This window comes from Vigna unguiculata, chromosome 7, assembly GCF_037176805.1.
Source record: "Vigna unguiculata cultivar grain cowpea cultivar isolate G323 ecotype 2 chromosome 7, ASM3717680v1, whole genome shotgun sequence".
Lineage (NCBI taxonomy): Eukaryota > Viridiplantae > Streptophyta > Magnoliopsida > Fabales > Fabaceae > Vigna > Vigna unguiculata.
Genome location: NC_140798.1, coordinates 11,658,106 through 11,683,933, shown reverse-complemented (window position 1 = coordinate 11,683,933; position 25,828 = coordinate 11,658,106). Strand labels below are relative to the sequence as shown.

The window sequence follows — 25,828 nt, the reverse complement described above, 5'->3', positions numbered from 1 at the left end:
ATGTGTATTGATAGTGAAAAAGAAAGTGGCATGTATAAAAAAATGTTAATTCTGTAATTCTAGCCCCGACACGTGACAGATAAAATAAGTGGTGTAAAATTGATCTTAGAAATAAATAAAAAGAAAAAAAAAGAAAAGTGGTGTGAGAATTAAATGTTTGTGAATTACAGACAAGAAACAGATGGAGACTAGAGAAAGACAACCAAGGAAAACAATTTGAAATTTAAAACTTCAAATTCTGTATTGTTTGTCCATAATTCCATATTTATCAAATAGGAACATTTATGAAATAAATAGATATTAACTGTTGGAAGAATTAAAATTAATTACTTTATTTATTACTATTTAATGAAAATTCTTTGATTGGAGGTATGGTATAGGAATGGCAACAGGACGGAACGGGGACGAGTCTTGCTATCATATACCTATTTCCGTAGAAAAAATTCATCTTCATCCCTATATCCAAACTCAATAGGTATCAAACTTTTGTCTCATCCTCATTCCCACGGGTAATGGGTATAATCTCGTACTCATACCCGTACCGTTTTACTACTTCAATATTAATTTTAATTAATTTTTATAAAATAATAAAAATTACGGCAAAGGAAACATTATATTATCAAATATTCAATATTAGGAGGACGATTGTAGATTCGATATCAAATATTTTTAAATAAATTATAATTGTTTATGTTTTAGATTAGAATACCAAATAAAATTTCATGAGAACCAAAACATTTATTAAATTTGCAAACATTAATGAAACCTAGTTGATAAAATTTAAAAATATTTTTAAAAAAATATGAAATAAAAAAAATATTCAAATTAAAATATATTTTAAATGTTTGTTTACTTCAATTTTTTAAATATTAATGAATCTCTTTTTTATACACTAATAAAAGTTATAATACATCACTTGATCAAAATGACGCAAATAACAAATAATAAACATAATAATAAAATTTTGACTTAGATCTTGTATCTTTTGAACTCCAATAGATGTTGAATGGTGATAAAAAATATTCACGAAAATTACACTAAATTTTTATATTGTAGTAAATAAAAGTTATTTATACAATTATAGTGAAAAGATTACAGTATGATTGATAATGAGTTAGAAAAAAAAATTAGATAAAATATATCGAAATAGTATTCTACATGATGAAAATAAACAATAATAAAAATATTAACAAATTAACAAATGTGTGTTAGAAACAATTTCCGAGACTATTGAAAGAAATCTCAGGAAAACAAATCTATAATTAAGAGTATGATAAAATGAAAAATACCTTAGAGATCTAAGAAAATTTTCAAAATATCAACATATATATTCAATGGTTGAGAAATAACGAAAATTATTTTAGCGAAACAAAAAAGTTCTTCAATGAAACAAAAATTATTAATAATAAGTAAAGATATTTTTTTATACGTATTAAATAAAAGGTTTATGTTATTAAACACTTAAATTGAGAGTATTAAATATTCTCACGTGAAAAAAAAAATATACAATAAATAAAAATATTAAAAAATAATAGAAATATTCAAATGTGAGACATAAGTTTTTTTTAATTGACATACATTATTTTAACATAATTACATAAATGTTATAATAAGATGAAAATATATTAGAGATGCGAATGAGTTTCAGGACAAACCAAATAATTAGAATAAATAAAAAATAGAAAGTATATATATATATATATATATATATATATATATAGTTACTTAATTAATTGTGAATATTCTAATAATTTAAACGGGATGAAGATATGGCGGGGACGGGTATTATGGCTGGGATATGTACATCCTCATACCCATACCCAGTCAATGCGGAGATTTCCCATCAAAACGGATACGGGTTCGGACAATACCTACGGAGATAAGTTTATTTACCATCTCTAGTCGGGTAACATTTCTGTGTTTTTCAACACAAACATATTTTAGAAGGAAATAATTCACTTATAAAAGCAGTGTGATATCCATGCTTTCCGTGAATTTATTTAAACATGCGAAATATAATTTTAATATGTAAATTAATGTTAAGAAATGAAACTTTTATTAATTCATTTATAATTTATTAAGAATTCTATGTTTATTTCAATGTATAGAAAAAAAAACCTCAAAACCACTACTATAAAAATAGTAAACACTATTTTTATAAAATTCAATTTCTATGTTTATTTCAATGTTTTCAAAACAAATGCAAACTAATTGTTTTTCTATAATCTTTCAAATTAATATAATAGTTTATTTCAAATAATTGATATATATATATATATATATATATATATATATATATATATATATATATATATATATATATATATATATATATATATATATATATATATATATATATAGCCAGGATCTTTTCATAACTTTCACTTTTAGTTTTAAAAGAAACATTCTTTTTTAAATTTGTAATGAAGCTCTCTAATTCCCTACTATTATTTTTTGGTTTGGCTCATTTAATAAAGTTTTAATTTATTATAACTATTTGATTGACATTTCAAAAGTGGGACAAACTAATCAACAAAGAGAGAGTAAGTTGTGGCTCTTTCCACTTGCTTCGGTACGAAAAGGTGGCAAAATATAAATAAGAGCAACAAAGTTGTCATAACAACTTCACTGAGTAAGTATCATGCATCACCCCACTTATCCTAACATCTCTTAATTTCTTCCTCTATATATGTTATCTTCAATCATCAACACATCTGCATCATCCTCTCTCGTGTATCCTATCCTTGGAGCATCACCAAAGCCAAAAATGTCAACCACCATCGATATCCCAGAATCAAGTAAAGTAGTTAAAGGAAAAGGTGTGGTTGCGGCACCACTGAGACCAGGAGGATGGAAAAAAGGGGTAGCCATAATGGATTTCATTCTAAGGTTAGGTGCCATAGCTGCTGCTCTTGGTGCTGCTGCCACCATGGGAACAAGTGATCAGACACTACCTTTCTTCACTCAGTTCTTTCAGTTTGAGGCTAGTTATGATAGCTTCACTACTTTTCAGTATGTCATCATCTTCAAAACTCTATTATTTTCTGTGCCTTTTCGTGGCATCTATATATATGTTAAATCACTGAAATCAGAAATTCTAACCAATGCGTAACACAATGCAGGTTCTTTGTTATTACTATGGCTTTAGTGGGTGGCTACCTGGTGCTGTCTCTTCCTTTCTCCGTTGTTGCAATTATTCGCCCCCATGCTGTTGGACCAAGGCTTTTCCTCATTATCTTGGACACTGTAAGCTCTTTAAAATATTTTTTTCCTTCGTATATAATTTCATTTAACATTAGTATATACATTGAAAGTTTATACGTGAACCTTATTTTAAAAGTCAATTTTGTAAGATTAAGTTAATCTTTAAAGTTCATTTCTTAAAAATATGAATTGCAGGTGTTTCTGACTCTAGCTACTGCTAGTGCTGCTTCAGCTGCTGCCGTGGTTTACTTAGCACACAATGGTGATCAGGACACGAACTGGTTAGCCATATGCAACCAATTTGGAGACTTTTGTGCGCAGACCAGTTCAGCTGTGGTCTCATCGTTCGTTGCCGTTGTTGTCTTCGTGTTGTTGATTGTCATGTCTGCTTTGGCTATTGGGAAGCCTTGAAAATTAACGTATATATATAAATATTTTGCATGTTCTATTTGTTTCCTAAGTCTTAATGCCTCGGCTTGTTTTAATTTCCTTCAAGTGTATGATGTGCCAATTCATTTGTATACATTTGGTCATTCTAATATATATATGCACGTTTCAAGTTTCAGCCGGTGTGTTTTACTTTGCACTGATCATTCTTTACTTAACTTTCTCTTGCGCAACTTTCCTCAGTGACAAGACCTGTGCCACTATTTTTCTTGTTGTGATCCATATGTTGAAGTTAGAATAATAGTGACACGATGCAAGATTTAATTATAGGTAGTATATGTTATATATCTGATAAGGAAAATTGTAATTTTCATATCTCACACAAAGAAAAGTACACTACTCAGTGAAAAAATATTATATTTAATAACAACGTTAAAATTATATATTTTAACAATTAAAAGCTGTCATAAATAAAATTTTCTCATACACACACGTTAGTGCATTTAAGAGTTTTTACATCGCAGTATATGTCTCAGTTCTTGCGCACCCGTTACATATAAACGCGCGGTGACATTTTTGTAATTAAAGTCAATTTTTATGTCTCAGTTGCTATTCTAACTGAGGCATATAGCTTAAAAAATTTTGACAATTCCCGCTTTTCCGGAATTTGAAATTTTTTACATGCTTTTATACCTCGAGTATCGCTGAACCGAGGTCTAATAGCTTTTCTACTTCAGGTGCTTTTTACCCGATGCAATTAAGTTGCAGTTTTTTAATTTTATTTTTATTTCACTGAAGGAGTATGCCTTGGTTCTTTTATAACCAAGGCAGTAGATGACTTATGCATCGATTCTCTTGCCAACCGAGGCATATGAGCAAGTCAATATGCCTCGGTTTCGAATTAACCGAGGCAGTATCGCTTCGTAGGGTTAAAAAAACCCAAATCTTTTCACACCTCAGCAGCAAATGTTCTGCACTTTTTCTTCTTCTTCGAGCGTCCCGCACACCTGGTCCACTCTTCCACTACGCGTCAGCCCTTCGTGCCACCTGCACCGCCATTGCACCGTCAAGGAGGTTTCCAGCGCCACTACATCTTCTTCTTCTTCAACCAACCATCATCGTTGTTTCGCTGCGGCGTTCGTTCTGCTTACGCTGTCAAGGGGTCGCTGCACTGCCATTGCACCGTCGAGGAGCCGCTACATCTTCTTCTTCTTCGACTTATGCAGAAAGTTGGTTTGCTTTATCTGGATGCTCATCTTCATTTACACAAAGTATCGACCCAATTCTGTGAAATGCAGAGTCCAGATATAAATTGTAAAGTAATTTCAAGAAAATATTCAAAAATCCTAAAAATAAACTTAAGTTTCAATAGGGATAACACATAACTCATTTACAATAAAAAATCAATTAAAACAATGAATGTTAACAACTACACACAAGGGAAGCTAGTATATTATATTTTGCATACCTATATTACTTTACATTTTTTGTCTTCAACTTCAATTTGACAAATTTATTCATACTTCTAATATGGAGTATAACCAAGCTTTAGGCTGTGTTCACTTGAGGGAAAGTATGTGAAAGAGAGAGTGAGTGGATGGGTTTGAGTGGATTTAAGAGTGAATTATGTGTTATTTTTTTAAAGGGATTTAGAGGTGATTGTAAGTAAATTTAGAAGTAATTTTTTGTAAAAATTTGTGAGAGATTTGATTGATGTAATAGATTAAAAAATATGTTTTAATAGAAGTATCAGTAAGATTACTATTTTGCCCTTCATTTAATAAGTAGTATAAATTGATATTTGTATGAATAAATCTATTTTCATAATTTTTTTAACCACTAAAATTGAAACAAAAAATTATCAAAGAAATTTTTTTTTAACCCATATCCATTCCATGACATGGAGATCGGATCTCTCCCAACTAAACCCCCCACATATCTGTTCCATTACAATAGGGATCAGATCTTTCACAAATAAGCCCCCACAGATCTTCCATTACATACCATGCTACCTTACCAACATGCACGTGAAAAAAGAAGGTAAAATTAACATTAACTAAGTGAATCCACTCAAATCACTGCATATTAGACGAGATTTTAATCTTACTACCACTAGTACAAATTTTGCTTTTTACCTTGCCTTATATGCCTCGGTTGGTCAGGAACCGAAGCATATAATGGCGCGGTGGCATTTTTGCAATTTCAGGCAACTTTTATGCCTCGATTCAGCGAAAACCCGAAGCAAAAAAGGGTTATATGCTTCGGTTCAAAAAAACCGATGCCAAAAAAGGGTTATATGCCTCGGTTCCAAAGACCCGAAGCCAAAAATGTGGCTGGATATTTCAAAAATGCCATTAACCTTTACGTCTTTGGCCTCGGGTGTCATTGAACTGGGGCCAAATAGGGCTATATGCCTCGGTTATTAATTGAACCGAGGCCATATAGTTTAATTAGGGTTCAAAATTCACGAACCCCCTTTTCTTCCCCGCCGTGCATTTCTCCTCTCTCTCCCTCTTTCTCTCTACAACCTGCTGCTCCAGCCACCTACCACCACCACGCGAAGCTTTGCAACCACGATGTGCTGCCACTGCGCTGCTCCGGCCACCGTCTCCGCAAGCCGTCGCCGGTGGAAACTTTTCTCCTGCAACGTCGCCGCAACTCCTTCGCCTTCGTGGTCGCGCCTCGAGCGCCATGAATGGGGGGACGTCTTCAACGTCCTCAAGCGCCCCCGCCTCGTTTGCGGCCACGGCAACCGGATCCTCATGGTCGGCGGCCTCAAGTCCTCGTTCGCCCTCAACGCGCCCTGCTCCACCATCCTTGTCCTCCGACTCGACCTCGACAAGCTCGAGTGGGCATTTGTTTGGAACCTCCACGACGCACCCAACATCGATAAGTTCAATCGAGTGGTGAAGAAGCTTCTGGATGGCCTCCGAGACACCGCGGTGTCGGCTGTCAATGGTCGAAAATACGTGGCGTCACCTCTACACTGCCCAATGGCGTTGGCACTATATGTGTCCTTGCCCCTTGAGACACTGAAGAAACTGTTTCTGGACGCATAGATACCGACGAGGGTGAGAGCGGTCTTCAGGTTGTTGCTTCCTGCAAAAACAAGAATTTTATGCTGGGTGAGCGGGGCATTTCTAGCCTCCAGGATGATAAAATATCAAAAAGTATAACAATGACAAGTACCTGCGGAGGAAGGAGGAGACAGAGATGGTGGTGTTACATCAGGGTCTAGTTCAGGAGTTTGATCGTAGAACATTGCGCTTTCGAATCTAATATTACAGCTTGGTCTAAGAACTCTAGCACCCATCCTGCCCTAACAACACGATGAGATTTCTGAGATACACCCATCCAAGCATCTATTGCAGTCTGTCTCAGACAAATCAGGGGTGCACTGCACAAGACCGTATACGGTTTGAAAATTTGAAGCAGCTGCACTACCGGTAGAATACTTACGACGAGAGTCACCAGATGCAGCCACCACTGTGAGATGGGTACTGACGGGGTATATGGCCTCGGTTCTTACCATAACCGAGGCCAAAGGCTCTGCGAAATTTTTAATTAAAAAAAATATTGTTGAACCTATGGTTCCGGTCCCTCTGCAACCGAGGTAGAAAAGTGTTTTTACGGCCTCGGGTGATAACCGAGGCCAAAAGGCACCCCCTTTTGGCCTCACCCCAATATGCCTCGGTTCTAAAATCGAGGCAAAATGACAAAAATAACCGGGGTCAAAAGCCCTTCTTACACTGATGTACATCCCGTTAATCATCACACTGTCTTCCTCTTAAAACTTGCCAAACAAACATATGAAATATTACCTACCTGATCCGTCTTCGCTATACCACTCAACGTCAAACGAACATAGTGCTAATGATGTTCAAACATATCCATATTAAATAATAAACAACAAAGCATATTATATATGAATGAACGACAAACACAACACATTTGTCCTCTTCAAAATAGAAAAGTTCTCAACTTTTATTACATCTTGATTAAATTATATTTTGATTTCCTTGAAATAAATATTTATAATGGGATAATGTATTTCATTTCAGTTATTTTATTTTTATTATTTTTAATTTTTTCAAATACTACTAATATAATTACAACTTTTTTTTTTATTATTTTGTCATGTATTCAATTAATTAAATTAGTTAAATAAAGAAACAAAAAATAAATCATTAAAATATAACAGAATAAAAATTTTATATCACTTTACTTTAAACAAAATAATAATACATTTAAATAAATAATAAAAAAATTAAAAAGAAGTTTATAATTAAAAAAAATTCAAACCGAATACCTTTGACGACTTCACATTTTTTTAAAAACAAAATCTAAAGACATCCTCCTACGACTTCACCTATCAGTAGGGCTGGACAAAATGTACTGAACTGTACTGAACCATTAAAAACTGCACTGAACTCAAAAAAGATTCGTTCGAACTGCACTGAACTGAAAAACAGTTCAAACGAACTGAACTAAACTGTTCTTTTTTTTCTAACAAACTGAACTGAACTGAGTTGCACTACACTATAATATGGACTGGACTGAACTGTTTTATGAACTGCATTATTTTTTAACTGCACTACACTATACACTATTTTTGAACCATTTTTGAACTAAATCACACTAATTTTGAACCGAAATGTATTATTTTTTAATCGAAATGTACTTCATCATTTAAATTGTTAATAAATTATTACATCAATTTAAATTGTTGAATTTTTTTCTTCAATTTTATTTTAATTTTTTGCTAATAAACTTAAAAAGTATATTAATAATGAATTAAGTTATAGTATTTTTTGTAATATTTATTCATATACAATAGTTTGAAATTAACATTTTTCTGTAAGTAAAGAGTATTTTGAGTATTCACAATATTTTTAAATTTAAATAAAATACAAATTTAGTAATATGGAGATTAAGAAAATAGTCTAAAATTAAATATAGATGATATGATTGTGTTACGTACTCAAACAATAATAAAAATAAAATTGAAGATATTATTTATAAAATTTAAGTCTCCCATTATAATACCATCTTCCATGAATAATAGGATATATAAGAAAAACACATTTAATTTAAGAGAGAATTATAATTGAAAGAAACAAATTTTATTTTGTGTTCGGTATAAAAAATATATTCAGAAAATAAGTGTTGGAAGTATTAAATTTTCTTTATCATACATAATAACATTAATTAATATAAATTACATATAACTATTTTTTATAAAATGAAATAAATATTACATACCATTTTTTATAAAATGAAATAATTAATATCAATGAAACGGTGGTTTATAATATAACCACGCTTAAATCTATTATTATAATTAACCTAAAAAATATTACGCAAATTTTCTTATTATTGTATATGAAATGAAAAGAAAAATTCAAAGAGCAACAAATTTTGTGTGTAATGTATAGGAGATGAGAGAAAACAGTGCAAGGTACATGTACTAGGAGATGAGAGAAAACAACAGTACAGTGTACATGTACGGTAGTACCCATGTGTGAAGTATGAAAAAGAAACTAAAAGGCTAAGTTCAATTCAGTTATAGGATAGTTAATTCATTTAAGTTTAATTTTTAAAAATCGAACTAGATAACAATACAATTCAATTTTTAATATAATCAGTACAGATTATTTTAGTATAAAACAATACAATACAGTTAACTGTAGTACAGTACAATTAAATTAATTATGTCCAACTCTACCTATCAGTAAAAATAACATGACATTAGTTCTACCAGCAAATTTTTTTGTATAGCATTGTTTGAAAAGTGAAAGTTTTAAGTGTCAATAAGTCCGCGAACTACAAAACATAAGAACTTTCTTCATAAGAACATTCTTAATAAAATTAGCATTTACGTAAACTTTTATATAATATTTACATTTGTCCGGTAAAACCTGCAGAAATAATTAAGATAGTAAAACTAATTAAAATTATAGATACCATTATAATATGATAAATACTTACATTAATCATTATTTACTTTTTCTAATAGAAAAAATGCGTTTAAAACAGTGTCTTACGAACATCACTACATTACAACTAGGGATGTCAACGGGGCGGGTAGGGTACGGGTAGTAGTTCCCCGTACCCTATCCGCTGGAAAAATATTTGCCCCGTACCCGTACCCATATCCGTCGGGTATCCGTTATGCGGGTACCCGTCTATTGTTTTCATATCCGCGGGTATCCACGGGTATCCGCGGGTATTTACAAAAATATTTTAAAAAATAAATATTTAACCATAATTAGTGCTTAGATCAACAAGTCTCCTTTCTCCGATTGATTCTTGAAAAACAAACAAATAAAAAATCACTACCAATTTATATTGTAGTTTATTTTTGAATAAAATATTAAAGAAATTACTAACTTCATCAATGTCCACCTCTTGCAACATTGTATAAAGTTTCATGTTGTCCAATTTTAATCTAGAAAAGCCTTAAAACATAAGAAGTTCAGTAAAAATTTCTAACAATCACTTAATTAAAATATCTAAGTAAAAGTGTTAATTTCATTACCTTCCATGTTGGTCCATAACCAATCTTAGAGACACATCAATACCTCCACAGTATATGGAAGTAATTTACTCATTTGTGGGGTAAGAATTTGACAATCATTATTGGATGAAGACTCATAATGTTATTTACTAATATATATATATAAGGTAAAGTTTAGCAGGTACGGGTATTCACGGGTACGGATACTATGATACCCGTACCCGCCCCGTTAACATGCGGGTATCAAAAATACCCATACCCGTGGGTAGCGGGTATCCATTTTTAATATCCATTTCCTACCCGTTGCGGGTTTTATCCGCGGATACCCGCGGATACGGATTTTTTTGACATCCCTAGTTACAACGTACATGTGTGAAGGTTCTTAACACCGGTAGCACGTGTTTTTCTAGTTTTATTATATATCGATTGCACCTTTTATTTCTTATATTTTTAGTTTTTAATTAATTTTTTATTAGTAATAAATTGAATTTATTGCTGATAGTTGTTTTAATTTTGTATTTTTAGTGCATCTTATATTTCTTTACTATTTCGGTCACAATAATTCTTTTTATAGACATCATTTCAAGTTAATTCTAGTTACAAAGAATTATGCATATATGTAAAAGTTGAAGGACCAATACTTTATTTCTTTGTCTTACGCCAGGGGGTGGCAAAACGGCCAGCCCGGCCTGTTTTGGCACGGCATGTCTATGGTCCGCCAAAAACAGGCCGGTCCAGGCTGGCCCGCCATCAATAAGCGGGCCGAAAACTGTAACTTGTCCCATCTTCAGGCGGGCTGGCCCACGGGTTGGCCCATCTCTCTCTTCTGTTTTTTTACTTTTTTTAATTTTTTTTAACTTTTTTTTTAACTTTTTATTAAAATTTTGTTTATAAATTTATCTATATAATATAAAAAAAAGGTGTTATTTTTTAATTATTTTTAATTTTAAACATAAAAAAATTTTAAAAAAAAACGGGCTAGCGGGCTGGCTCGTTTTGGCCCGCTAAACTGGCGGGCCGGGTTACAGCGGGTTGACGGGTTGGAAATTCCAACCCAGCCCGTCCTTTTTTGGCCGGCCCGGCGGGTCGGCCCATTTTGCCATCCATAGTTACGCCTCCTGCATACGTGTATTTCTTTATGTCAAATATTCTATTAGCAAATATTATATAATCAAATATTGTGTTAGTTATAGTTTAAAACATTATTACCTGTGAGTAAATTTGTGCAGTTGTCATTCTTTGAATAGATGAGAAATTATAGCATTATTATATGTATATATATGGTTACCCTATTCTTTAAAATAATATATCAGAATTATTTTTTAAATCCTTTTTATATGGTATCAGAGTCAAACACTGACATCCTCTACAATATAGGAAGCAATGTTTCTTTATTTGAATATTTTTTATGGTTCCTTCCGATAAAAATCAATTGCAGAAAAATGATTTTGGGACTTCCACTGCTACCCATATGCAAGAAGCTACTCCCAAGAATCATAGTTCTACTATTGCTGGATTTGTGACCAAGTCAGGTATATCTAACTCTACTCTTAATCTTTCTATTGTTACTAGGGATAGTGATTGGATAATTGATTCAGGTGCTACTGATCATATGACTTGTGATCCACATAAATTTATTAATTTTTCCCCTAATTGTTCTAAAACTGCTATTATTAATGCCAATGGGGTCTCATCTCCTATTGAAGGTGTAGGTATTGTATCCCTCTCACCCTTTTTATCAATTCCTGATGTTTTATTTGTTCTACATTGAACTATAATATTTTTTGTGTCAGCAAGTTAACCAAATCACATTCTTGTGTTGCCTTATTTTACCCAACCCATTGTTTTTTCCATAACATCCATTCCAAGGAGAAGATTGGCAGTGGTAGAGAGAGAATGATTGTATTATCTTGAAAATGTCTCACAACAAACCCATAAAGAAGCGTTAGTTTGTCTTGCGAATGAACACATACAAGATAAAAAAACAAAAAGGAAATTTGGTTATGGCATACAAGATTGGGACATTCCTCTTTTGGTTATCTAAAAAAAATATTTCCATCACTATTTCATAAATGCAATATTTCTGATTTTATTTGTGAAACTTGTGTAATGGCAAAAAGTCATCGTGTTGTGTTTCCTTTAAGCAATAAAAAAATAGATTTTTCTTTTTCATTAATCCACATAGATGTTTGGGGCCCTGCCCCATAATCTACACATAATGGTTTATCAGTTTTGTTAATGATTGTACTCAGTAACTTGCGTGTATTTGCTTAAACATAAAAGTGAGGTGTGTAATATGTTTCGTTCCTTCCATCATATGATAGTTACTCAATTTAACACATATATTAAGGTCTTTCGATCAAACAATGGAGGGGAATATTTTAAGACTGAGTTAATCGAGTTCATGAACTCCAAATGCATTTACATCAAACTACATGTCCTTATTCACCACAACAAAATGGGGTGGCTGAGAGAAAAAATAGACATATATTATAGGTGACAAGATCACTTTTGATAGATGGTAATGTCCCATCTCATTTATGGGGTGAGGCTGTGAGATCTGTAGTTGATTTGATTAATCGAACACCTTCTAGTGTGCTTAACTTTCGAAGACTTTTAGATGTGTTGTTTGATCATTGTATCCTTCCTTCCATGGTTTCTTTACCACCTCATATTTTTGGATGTGTTATATATGTTCACTTACACTCACATCAACGTACAAAGCTTGAAGAACGAGCTTTAAAATGTGTTTTTGTTAGGTATGGATCAACTCAAAAAGGTTATCGTGCTTACCATCCACCATAAAAGAAATTTTATATCTCTATGGATCTGACATTTAATGAGCATAGTTTTTTATGTTGATTCTACACTTCAGGGCGGCAATGAAAGTGAAGTGCATAATCATGATGTTAGTATGTTTGATATCCCAAATATAAAATTATACTATAATGATAAATTATCGTGTGAGGATCATACTGCAGGAAGTGAGCCAATCCAAAATATGGAAACTTCTCCTTTGGATAATACAATGTCTTCTGATCCTAACCAATTGGCTCAATCTTCTCCACAGGTTCAACTTGACTCTTCAGAGGTATCTTCTGATCCTATCTCTAATAATACTAATGTAGTTGAAACTAATCATGAAATTGTTTCTTTTTATCCTACCATTGATAATACTAATTTAGACGAAATTGATCATGAAATTGATCCTTGTCTACATGAGACCACCAACACACTAAACATTGAGTCTACTATTGTCCAATATAATCTTCCACCCCGTTCTAACCATGGTCAACCTCTAGCTAAATATGAACTAGACCTTCAAGCCAAAGTTAAATATCCCATTAGTAAATATGTGTCATCTCACAAGTTATCGCAGTCATATGCATCATTTGTATCTCAATTATCTCCAATTTCTATTCCTAGTAATATACAAGAAGCTTTGGTCGGTCCTAGATGGACCAAAGCTGTAGCATCCCTTTTTTTTAATAAACTGTATTATTTATTTTAAATAAAACAATTAGAAAATCTTATATTTTTACTAATGTTTCATATTTTATCTAAATGCATTTTAAACATTAAAAATATATTTTATCATGATGTAAATTTTACTTATTGAAAATAATAATAAGAATAAAACAAAACAAATATAATATATATATATATATATATATATATTAGGTAAAAATATTTTAATTAAATAGGTGTGTGTAAAATATATATATATATATATGAAGAATTTTCTAAAAGAGATAAAAAAAAATATAATAATAATAATATAGAAAAAAGAAAAAAAAATAAAAGAAAAAGAAGAAGAAAGGATAAGAAGATAAGAAGAAAAGAAGAAAAGATAAGAAGAAAAGAAAAAAAAAGAGAGAAGAAGATAAGATGAAGAGATAAGGATTATCTCTTCATTAATGCATGTAATCATGATTTTGAAAGAAAAGATAAGCACATGACTTGCTTATATATATATATGGAATGAAGGTTACGGGAGGTGAGAAAGTGAGGAAGAAAGAAAGAAAGGAAGGAAGGAAGGAAGAAAGAGAAAGAAAGGAGAGAGAGAAAGAAAGAAAGGAAGGAAGGAAGGAAGAAAGAGAAAGAAAGGAGAGAGAGAAAGAAGAGAGGGAAAGAGAAAAATAGGAAAGAAAATTTAGAGCAAAGATTCAAAGAGATCCTAGTCTTCTACAACTATTATTAGTGTGCTCTTCAATCAATAAGGTAAGGGGGAGTGAGGTTAAGCTTTTATATATTAATCTTGATAAGCTCATGGGTTTTATATTAATCTTTTATTTATTTTGACTCATATATTATTCTATTTACTTTCATTTATTATCCTCTTATATTTATTTTATTTAATCTCCAATTATATATTGATCCTATTTATTTATTTTATTTTTATCTCCAGTTACGCACTGGTCCTATTTATTTATTTATTTTATTTTATTTACCTCTATTTACGCACTGGTCCTATTTATTTATTTTATTTTATTTACCTCCAGTTACACACTGGTCCTATCTATTTATTTATTTTATTTTATTTATCTCCAGTTACGCACTGGTCCTATTTATTTACTTTATTTTATTTACCTCCAGTTACGCACTGGTCCTATTTATTTATTTTATTTTATTTATCTCCAGTTACGCACTGGTCCTATTTATTTATTTTATTTTATTTACCTCCAGTTACGCACTGGTCCTATTTATTTATTTTATTTTATTTGCCTCCAGTTACGCACTGGTCCTATTTATTTATTTATTTTATTTTATTTACCTCCAGTTACGCACTGGTCCTATTTATTTATTTTATTTTTATCTCCAGTTATGCACTGGTCCTGTTTATTTATTTCAATTAATATATCTCAAGTTATGCACTGGTCCCGTTTAATTTATATTTTTATATTTAATTATAATGTTCTAATCCTTATCTAATTATTTACTTAAAGTTCTTGCTTTGATTCTTATTTTATCATTATTTTATAATTAAAAATAAAAATAAATGTGAAGTGAAAGTAAATATTATTTTATTTAGTGAGCTTGGATAGAAGAAAATTGCATATCCATTTTATCGTTGTTTTATATTCTTTGTATATTGTTTATACAATGACATGAATTGATAGTCATCACATTTTATGACCTTTGAAAATACCCAAGAGTGTGTCAGTTAAGTAAGAGTTAAGTCTGGTTTCAATAAGTTGAGATTAAACTAGTGTCAAAGTATTTGTATTTGGGAAGTCACAGTTTGGTACACTGCGGGATGAAAGGCAGGGACCATGGTGGGGTCTAAGGAAGTTTTACCAAGTAGGTGAATATCTGGATAGTTCAGAATAGCGCACTGGACTAGGATATTCATAGGCCAAACTTGGGACTATCCGATACCTGCTCGGCATCGCCAAGGTTAGGTAGTGAGTATATATCTCTTTTGTGAGCCGATGAATGGCTAATATTCTCGAGAAAGAAATAATTATGATTGTACCAATGTTTTATGAGAAATACTCAACTACCTAATCACTTCCCAAAGCAACTTTTGATGTTCAGATTGGATCATCAGAAGTGGAATATGGATCCATATGTCTGGTAAAACAAGATCAAGTTTGGTGGTTATAGGTCCAAATCTAGGCCCCCGGTGTCTGCATTGTTTGTTGAGTTTATTAAGATTGATATTTAAGGCTTATAAAGACCTCACTCCTTTCATATTTTTCTTTCATATGTACCTGTTGCATAAGCAGAAGAGGAACCTGCTCAGTGAGGGTTGTTCGGGATATTATTGGTGGATCTTCTGAAGATTGACTCATGGATAATTTCTATTTAGGAGATATTAAAAATATAGATAATCTTCTATTCTGAAGTAGAACTCTTAATATTTTACAAATATATATTTTTGTAATATTTCATGAACAATTATAGAGATGTAAACTATATATATAAATATGAAGTTATGTTATTATTAATGTTCTCTCAAGGATAATCTTATGGTAAAAAAAAAACAATTAATTCCATATCTTTTTATCAAATAATAATTATTTAGTATAGTAGTCGGGGTGTCACAAAAGAAATGGTTGATGAGATGGCAACTTTAGAAAAAAAAACGCTTGGGATCTTGTGTCCTTACCAAGAGGGAAGAAAATTGTAGGCTGCAAATGAGTATTTATAATTAAGAATAGAGCTGATGGAACTATTGAGATGTATAAAGCATGACTTGTGGTTAAAGGTTACACTCAATCTTATGGTGTAGATTACCTAGAAACGTTCGCACCGGTAGCCAAGCTCAATACTATGAGAAAACTTCTGTTACTAGCAGCAAACCAATATTGGCCTCTTCTACAATTTGATGTGAAAAATGCTTTCCTACATGGAGAAATGTTAGAAGAAACTTATATGGATTCCCCACCAGGCATGACAAATTCAATTGGAATTAAGGTTTGCAAATTAAAGAAGGCTCTATATGGATTAAAACAATCCCCAAGAGCATGGTTTGGAAGGTTTACCAAGTCTATGAAGTCTTTTGGTTATAGATTTATTACCTTTGATCACACTTTATTTTTGAAGAGAAGAAAATGAAAAATTACAACTTTGATTATATATGTAGATGACATGATTATTACAGGAAATGACCAAGATGAGATTTCTAATTTACAACAATACCTTGCATCTGAATTTGAGATGAAACAACTTGGAAACCTCAAATATTTTTTGGATATTGAAGTAGCTAGATCAAAACATGGTATTTTTCTATGCCAAAGAAAATATAGTATTGACTTACTATCGGAAACTGGACTGCTTGGGAGTTGATACACCAATTCAACAAAATCATAAACTCTTTCAATGCTTAAATTCAGCAAACATAGACAAAGGGAGGTACCAAAGGCTGGTAGGAAAATTAATTAATTTGTCTCATACACGTCTAGATATTATATATGCGGTGATTGTTGTTAGTCAATTTATGCATAACCCACGAAAGCTTCATATGGATGTTGTTGAGAGGATTTTGAGATATTTAAAGTCCACTTCTGGAAAAGGAATTTTGTTCTCAAATCATGGAAACTTAAAAGTAGAAGGGTACACTAATGCAGATTGGGCAGGTTCAAAAGATGATAAAAGATCTACCTCTGGATACTTTACTTTTGTATGAGGAAATCTTGTAACTTAGAGGAGTAAAAAAAATCCTGTAGTAGTAAGATCTAGTGCTGAAGCAGAATTCAAAGGCATAACACTAGGTGTATGTGAACTTTTTTGGATTAAAAATGTGCTATCAAATTTGGGCTTTAAACAAAATGAAACTATGAGTTTGTACTATGATAATACGTCGGCTATAGTAATTGCTCACAATATGGTGCAACATGATAGAACAAAGCATGTGGAGAGTGATAGACATTTCATCAAAGAGAAACTTGAAGCTGGAATAATTTCTTTTCCTTTTGTAAGATCAGAATTGCAGTTGGTTGATGTTCTCACTAAAGTAGTGTCAAGCAAAGTGTTTAATGAGTCTCTATTCAAGTGGGGAATGTGTGATATTCATGCACCAACTTGAGTGGGGGTGTTAAGATATGTCAAATATTCTATTAACAAATATTATGTAATCAAATATTGTGTTAGCTGTAATTTAGGCATTATTACCTCTATGATCAAATATGTGCAATTGTCATTCCTTTAATAGATGACAAATTATAGCACTATTGTATGTATATATGGTATAATATTCTTTCAAATAATACATCAGAAATATTTTTTAAATCCTTTTTATACTTTCACATTAAAAGAATTGAGGGGATTTGTCTTAGACCTCCTACATATGTAAATTTCATATGTCTAGTTTTCAAGGTTTTATATTTATTTGTACTTGAAAAAACACTAAATCGACCTAGTCTATGCTCTAAATTTCAGAATTTAGAAAAACTTAATATATTTTTGTTGGTGTATGGTCGGATACATCCCGGCCCAATAAGACAGAAATGGTCGGGATCACCCCGGCTCAAGTATGAGGCATATTCGTTGTGGCCCAATCATTGGGGTACCTGCTTTTCACCTTTTCTCCAACACAACACAGAGGGCCCAATAAGAGTGATGGTCAGATATATCCCGGCCCCTTTTGGCCGTGTACATCCCAGCCCAATGATGTGACAAATGGAATATGTGATTATGGCACAGAGGTACAGAGGAGCAGCGCGCAATCTCAGCCAAAAAGGAAGGAGTTGATATTTGGCGAAGTACAGACAGGCAAACACGAAAAAGGAAGGAGTTGATATTTGGCGAAGTACAGACGAACAAACCCCAAAAAGGAAGGAGTTGATATTTGGCAAAGTACAGACGAGAAAAATCTCAGTATGGAAAGAGCTGATCTTTGACAAAAGTACAGACGGACAAATCTCAGAATGGAAAGAGCTGATCTTTGACAAAAGTACAGATGGACAAATCTCAGAATGGAAAGAGTTAATCTTTGACAAAAGTACAGACGAATGAATCTCAGAATGGAAAGAGTTGATCTTTAACAAAGGCACAAACGAACAATCTCAGTCAATAAGGAAAGAACCGATGCGTAGAACCTCAGTCGGAAAGGGAAAGAATTGATCCTGGAATACAAACGGCCCACAAATAATAATAACAGGTCCGTTAAGAAATTAGTATAAATTAAGGCCTAGTGAACACGTAAAGGTATGCTTTTCTCACTGAACCAATTACACCTCATATCGAATCACTTTCTGACTTGAGTGTCGGAGTGCCTGCAGATACCCTACCCCCGGAGTGCAAACGACAAGGAGATCTAGGAGGAGTCCAGGGAGGAACAGGAGGAGGTTTGACACAGAGGGTTCTTGAGATCGTCTGGTTCTGCACTAAAATAGTATCGATCAGGTACAATTGTCGCTTACCGTGGGGCCAGACAATTCTCAAGAAGGATGGTGTCGACAAGAGCAGCAGTCGATCAAAATACAGTAGCAATGGAGATGGAACGAGAGATGAACCGCCAGTTGGAGGAATTGAGACGCAAGAACGAAGAAGAGATAAATGCCCTGAGAGAGGAGAACCAGCGGATGCGAAGGCAACTTGAGCAAAATTCCCAACAAAGGGAAGAATCTCACAATAATGGAGAAGGAGAGGGCGGCACAGGACGAGATGAATTCAGGGTACGAACCACCACCAACCAAACAGGTGCGAGACCCAGAACAGCCAGACGCCAGCCCTTCGTGGACGGGATCATGGAGGTAGAACTTCCTGCACGCTGGAAGGGATTGACTATGAGCCAGTACGATGGCACTACTGATCTAGAGGAACACATGGACGTATGCACCACCCAAGCAGGGTTGTACACTTCAGATGATGCAATTCTTTGTCGTATGTTTCTAACGTCCCTGAAGGGTCCTATACTCAACTAGTTCACACGATTACCACAACTCTATTGATTGTTTCGATACGTTGGTCACCCGTTTCGGCATTCAGTTCGCCACCAGTAAGCCACACCATCTCACTTCTCTGACGTTAGTAAATATATGACAGGAGAGGGGAGAATCTCTGCGAGAGTTTATGGAGTGCTTCGAGAAGATATCGTTGAATATCTCTAATCTAAATCCTGAGGTTGCCATGCACCACCTTGTAACAGCGTTAAAGCCTGGCCCGTTCGTTGACAGTCTGTGCAAGAAGCCCGTGAGCAATCTGGACGAGCTTCGAACCAGGGCAACCAAATTTATGTAGATGGAAGAATTAAAGGAGTTTCGCAGTACGACCCAATCAGACACTCGGGAAAAGAAATACATGACAGAGAGAGGGTGTTAGCGCCACGACCTGACAGTAGGTTCAAGGACTCTAGACAACCAAAGTACAACAGGTACACACCCCTCGTGTCTAACAGAGCGAGAATTTTGGAGGAGGCCTTGAATATCGACCTAATAGCAACCCCTCAAAGGGTCCCGACTCCCCCAAACGCGGATACCACTAAGCATTGTCGATATCATCGGAATTATGGACACACGACAGAGGATTGTTTTACCTTGAAAGATAAAATTGAAGAGCTTATACAAGCAGGACACATGAGAAGATTTGTCAAACGGGAGGAAGGGGGATTCTCTTCCAGAGAAAAGCGAGAAGGTAGATATGAGGAGCGACCACGAAGAACGTCAAGGTACCAGGAGAGGCGTGAAGAAGGCACCAGAAGGAGGGTTGAGCCCGAGAAAGATGATGAACAGGATGTTAAGGAGAAGCCATTGAGAGGGGTGATCAACTATATATCAGGAGGCTTTGCAGGAGGCAAAGCCACTATGTCCGCGAGGAAAAAGTACGTCCGAGCAATCCAAAATGTCAATGTCGTATCTACATGTCCCTGGCGGCACATGCCACCCATCACATTCTGTGATGATGATTTTCAAGCCATTGACCCCCAACACGATGACCCAATGGTGATCTCAATGGAGATTGAAGACTTTGCAATAAGTAAAACCTTGGTAGACCAGGGTAGTTCAGTGGATATCTTGTACTAGGGCACTTTCAAAAAGTTAAGAATTTCGGAAGTAGAAATCCAACAATACTCGGAGCCGATCATGGGCTTCTCAGGGGAGCGACTGAATACAAAGGGCTACATTGATTTGTTCACCAAATTCGGAGCAGGGAGAACGACGCGAACGGTAAAAATTCGATACCTTATTGTTAATGCTCACACCTCTTATAATATTTTGTTAGGGAGACCTTCGTTGAACATGCTTGGTGTGGTAATATCCACATATCACTTAGCTATAAAATTTCCGTCAACTTCGGGAGACATAGTCACTATACATGTAGACCAGCCAACTGCGCGTAGATGCTACGCAGACATCTTGAGAGAAAGACCCATACACCAAGTTGAGAGCCCAGCACCGTTACAATACTAAAATCAAACCCAAGTCTTTTCACCAGGGAAATCTAGTGTGGCGAATCGCAAGTGTTGCCCGGAAACACGAGGGGAAGTTCTCGCCCAACTAGGAATAGGGCCATTCCGTGTCAAGGAAGTTGTGGGTAAATGCGCATACAGATGGGAACACCTATCAGGTGTCTCTATTCCAACAACCTGGAATGCCTCAAATCTAAGTATTACAGTTAGTTTGTTAAATGCTTATTTTTTATTTTCAGACTTCTTACGAGCGATTTGTGGATTGATTGCATAATAAGTGGTGTACTCTTTCCTACCTTGATCTTTTTTTTCCTAAGGAGGGTTTTGGTCAAGAAGGTTTTAATGAGCATCGTAGCAATAAATAAAGCATAATTTTTCATTATTATTACTCTACACTTACATTTTCCATCGCTGAAGCACGCACACATTTAAATCAAGTGCATCAATCAAATATTTTCTTAGCATTCTCTCTATGGGAAAGGAAGCTTCGTCAAACTAGATGATCCCCCATATCTATATCAATAGGGAAGGAAGCTTCATCAAACTAGATGATCCCCCATACTTGTATCAATGAGAAAGGAGGCTTCATCGCCCTAGATGATCCCCTCATATCTGTATCAATGGGAAAGGAAACTTCATCGTCCTAGATGATCCTCCCATATTGATAAAATAAATACGACAAAGATGACACATAACAACACACAAAAGCGGACTTACTAACCTAGTAGGGCAAGAGGCCAGCCACATCTCGACCAGGAATGGTCAGGTACATCTCGGTCAAGACACATGTTGGCAGCATCACAACCACATCCCAGCCAAGAATGGTCGGGTACATCCCGTCCAACAATGGCCAGGTACATCTCGGCCAACCATACTCTTTCTTTCCTTCATACTCGATTTTACACATTTCAGCCTCTTGTTTCACTTCGTTCACTATGAGACTGGGGGGCTGGTTTTGGTGTATGGTCGGGTACATCCCGGCCCAATAAGACAGAAATGGTCAGGATCACCCCGGCCCAAGTATGAGGCACATTCGTTGTGGTCCAATCACTGGGGTATCTGCTTTTCACCTTTTCTCCAACACAACACAGAGGGCCCAATAAGAGTGATGGCCGGATATATCCCGGTCCCTTTTGGCCGTGTACATCCCAGCCCAATGATGTGACAAATGGAATATATGATTATGGCACAGAGGTACAAAGGAGCAGCGCGCAATCTCAGCCAAAAAGGAAGGAGTTGATATTCGACGAAGTACAGACGGGCAAAACCCAAAAAGGAAGGAGTTGATATTTGGCAAAGTACAGACGGGAAAAATCTCAGAATGGAAAGAGCTGATCTTTGACAAAAGTACAGACGAAGAAATCTCAGAATGGAAAGAGCTGATCTTTGACAAAAGTACTGACGGACAAATCTCAGAATGGAAAGAGTTTATTTGACAAAAGTACAAACAAACAAATCTCAAAATGGAAAGAGTTTATCTTTAACAAAGGCACAGGCGAACAATCTCAGTCAATAAGGAAAGAACCGATGCGTACATCCTCAGTCGGAAAGGGAAAGAATTGATCCTCGAATACAAACGGCCCGCAAATAATAATAACAGGTCCGTTAAGAAATTACTATAAATTAAGGCCTAGTGAACACGTAAAGATATGCTTTTCTCACTGAACCAATTACACCTCATATCAAATCACTTTCTGACTTGAGCGTCGGAGTGCCTGCAGGTACCCCGCCCCTAGAGTGTAGACGGTAGGGAGATCTAGGAGGAGTCCAGGGAGGAACAGGAGGAGGTTCGACACAAAGGGTTCTTGAGATCGTCTGGTTCCGCACTAAAATAGTATCGATCAGGTACAATTTTATAACATTCTATGGTGAACATCAAAATGCATCGATGTCGGATACATGTATTATTGTGTTTAATTGGTAAATGTTCTCCCTTATATTTATATATTTGAAAAACATTACAAAAATATAGTAGTTATCATAAATCTTATATTTGTTTATCATATTTTGTCCTCTTTCATTTTATTTTATTTTGTATGTTTTTGTTTTCCCTTTTATCTGATATAATATAATGTTGTTGAAGTGATCAAATCGATGCTATTGAACTATAACAATATCAGTATTAAGATAGTGAAAACTAAAATGAGTATAGATAAAATAACGTCAGAAAAAAAGATAGATGCTTCTGTACAATATTTTAAGTCTAAAGAACATAATAGTTTTATTACAATATAATGTAATATATCATTTTTATTTTAAAATTTTAAACAGACCATTCATCAAACAATCTCGTAAGTTTACTCACAAATAATTGATCTCAAAATGCATTTTAAAATTTTTAATTAAGAAGATTTTCATTAATATTCTATAGAAATTTCATTTAAAAAAAAACTGTTAATACAGTTTTTTTTTATAACACGACGTCACTTTATGTTATTAGTATTTCTTTTAGTACCACTAATATAGAAAAAAAACCTCAAAACCACTAATATAAAAATAGTAAACACTATTTTTATAAAATTCAATTTCTATGTTTATTTCAATGTTTTCAAAACAAATGCAAACTAATTGTTTTTCTATAATCTTTCAAATTAATATAATAGTTTATTTCAAATAATTGATATATATATATATATATATATATATATATATATATATATATATATATATATATATATATATATATATATATATATAGCCAGGATCTTTTCATAACTTTCACTTTTAGTTTTAAAAGAAACATTCTTTTTTAAATTTGTAATGAAGCTCTCTAATTCCCTACTATTATTTTTTGGTTTGGCTCATTTAATAAAGTTTTAATTTATTATAACTATTTGATTGACATTTCAAAAGTGGGACAAACTAATCAACAAAGAGAGAGTAAGTTGTGGCTCTTTCCACTTGCTTCGGTACGAAAAGGTGGCAAAATATAAATAAGAGCAACAAAGTTGTCATAACAACTTCACTGAGTAAGTATCATGCATCACCCCACTTATCCTAACATCTCTTAATTTCTTCCTCTATATATGTTATCTTCAATCATCAACACATCTGCATCATCCTCTCTCGTGTATCCTATCCTTGGAGCATCACCAAAGCCAAAAATGTCAACCACCATCGATATCCCAGAATCAAGTAAAGTAGTTAAAGGAAAAGGTGTGGTTGCGGCACCACTGAGACCAGGAGGATGGAAAAAAGGGGTAGCCATAATGGATTTCATTCTAAGGTTAGGTGCCATAGCTGCTGCTCTTGGTGCTGCTGCCACCATGGGAACAAGTGATCAGACACTACCTTTCTTCACTCAGTTCTTTCAGTTTGAGGCTAGTTATGATAGCTTCACTACTTTTCAGTATGTCATCATCTTCAAAACTCTATTATTTTCTGTGCCTTTTCGTGGCATCTATATATATGTTAAATCACTGAAATCAGAAATTCTAACCAATGCGTAACACAATGCAGGTTCTTTGTTATTACTATGGCTTTAGTGGGTGGCTACCTGGTGCTGTCTCTTCCTTTCTCCGTTGTTGCAATTATTCGCCCCCATGCTGTTGGACCAAGGCTTTTCCTCATTATCTTGGACACTGTAAGCTCTTTAAAATATTTTTTTCCTTCGTATATAATTTCATTTAACATTAGTATATACATTGAAAGTTTATACGTGAACCTTATTTTAAAAGTCAATTTTGTAAGATTAAGTTAATCTTTAAAGTTCATTTCTTAAAAATATGAATTGCAGGTGTTTCTGACTCTAGCTACTGCTAGTGCTGCTTCAGCTGCTGCCGTGGTTTACTTAGCACACAATGGTGATCAGGACACGAACTGGTTAGCCATATGCAACCAATTTGGAGACTTTTGTGCGCAGACCAGTTCAGCTGTGGTCTCATCGTTCGTTGCCGTTGTTGTCTTCGTGTTGTTGATTGTCATGTCTGCTTTGGCTATTGGGAAGCCTTGAAAATTAACGTATATATATAAATATTTTGCATGTTCTATTTGTTTCCTAAGTCTTAATGCCTCGGCTTGTTTTAATTTCCTTCAAGTGTATGATGTGCCAATTCATTTGTATACATTTGGTCATTCTAATATATATATGCACGTTTCAAGTTTCAGCCGGTGTGTTTTACTTTGCACTGATCATTCTTTACTTAACTTTCTCTTGCGCAACTTTCCTCAGTGACAAGACCTGTGCCACTATTTTTCTTGTTGTGATCCATATGTTGAAGTTAGAATAATAGTGACACGATGCAAGATTTAATTATAGGTAGTATATGTTATATATCTGATAAGGAAAATTGTAATTTTCATATCTCACACAAAGAAAAGTACACTACTCAGTGAAAAAATATTATATTTAATAACAACGTTAAAATTATATATTTTAACAATTAAAAGCTGTCATAAATAAAATTTTCTCATACACACACGTTAGTGCATTTAAGAGTTTTTACATCGCAGTATATGTCTCAGTTCTTGCGCACCCGTTACATATAAACGCGCGGTGACATTTTTGTAATTAAAGTCAATTTTTATGTCTCAGTTGCTATTCTAACTGAGGCATATAGCTTAAAAAATTTTGACAATTCCCGCTTTTCCGGAATTTGAAATTTTTTACATGCTTTTATACCTCGAGTATCGCTGAACCGAGGTCTAATAGCTTTTCTACTTCAGGTGCTTTTTACCCGATGCAATTAAGTTGCAGTTTTTTAATTTTATTTTTATTTCACTGAAGGAGTATGCCTTGGTTCTTTTATAACCAAGGCAGTAGATGACTTATGCATCGATTCTCTTGCCAACCGAGGCATATGAGCAAGTCAATATGCCTCGGTTTCGAATTAACCGAGGCAGTATCGCTTCGTAGGGTTAAAAAA

General features: G+C 34.0%; 2 protein-coding genes and 1 long non-coding RNA gene across 3 annotated transcripts; all 3 read left to right on the top strand.

Annotated features, from left to right (window-relative positions):
* Positions 1-2,709: 2,709 nt before the first annotated feature.
* LOC114192338 (casparian strip membrane protein 2) lies at positions 2,710-3,769 on the top strand. Its single transcript, XM_028082032.2, has 3 exons — positions 2,710-3,012; positions 3,123-3,246; positions 3,400-3,769. The coding sequence occupies exons 1-3, from the start codon at positions 2,768-2,770 to the stop codon at positions 3,613-3,615; spliced, it is 585 nt and encodes a 194-aa protein (XP_027937833.1). The 5' UTR covers positions 2,710-2,767; the 3' UTR covers positions 3,616-3,769.
* Positions 3,770-14,129: 10,360 nt separating this feature from the next.
* Positions 14,130-16,039, top strand: LOC146884621 (uncharacterized). The gene is made up of 2 exons (XR_014996485.1): positions 14,130-14,329; positions 15,838-16,039. It is a non-coding gene; the product is annotated as an uncharacterized LOC146884621 (long non-coding RNA).
* A 7,972-nt stretch (positions 16,040-24,011) lies between these two features.
* On the top strand, positions 24,012-25,069 carry LOC114192335 (casparian strip membrane protein 2). The gene is made up of 3 exons (XM_028082027.2): positions 24,012-24,312; positions 24,423-24,546; positions 24,700-25,069. The coding sequence occupies exons 1-3, from the start codon at positions 24,068-24,070 to the stop codon at positions 24,913-24,915; spliced, it is 585 nt and encodes a 194-aa protein (XP_027937828.1). The 5' UTR covers positions 24,012-24,067; the 3' UTR covers positions 24,916-25,069.
* The last annotated feature ends 759 nt before the right edge of the window (positions 25,070-25,828 follow it).

What these genes read in the sequence shown, in the direction of transcription:
- LOC114192335 (XM_028082027.2), top strand. Translation starts at nt 24,068, where the DNA reads ATGTCAACCACCATCGATATCCCAGAATCAAGTAAAGTAGTTAAAGGA. An exon ending in GATAGCTTCACTACTTTTCA is followed by an intron (nt 24,313 to 24,422) that starts GTATGTCATCAT and finishes AACACAATGCAG; the next exon opens with GTTCTTTGTTATTACTATGG. An exon ending in TCCTCATTATCTTGGACACT is followed by an intron (nt 24,547 to 24,699) that starts GTAAGCTCTTTA and finishes TATGAATTGCAG; the next exon opens with GTGTTTCTGACTCTAGCTAC.
- LOC114192338 (XM_028082032.2), top strand. Translation starts at nt 2,768, where the DNA reads ATGTCAACCACCATCGATATCCCAGAATCAAGTAAAGTAGTTAAAGGA. An exon ending in GATAGCTTCACTACTTTTCA is followed by an intron (nt 3,013 to 3,122) that starts GTATGTCATCAT and finishes AACACAATGCAG; the next exon opens with GTTCTTTGTTATTACTATGG. An exon ending in TCCTCATTATCTTGGACACT is followed by an intron (nt 3,247 to 3,399) that starts GTAAGCTCTTTA and finishes TATGAATTGCAG; the next exon opens with GTGTTTCTGACTCTAGCTAC.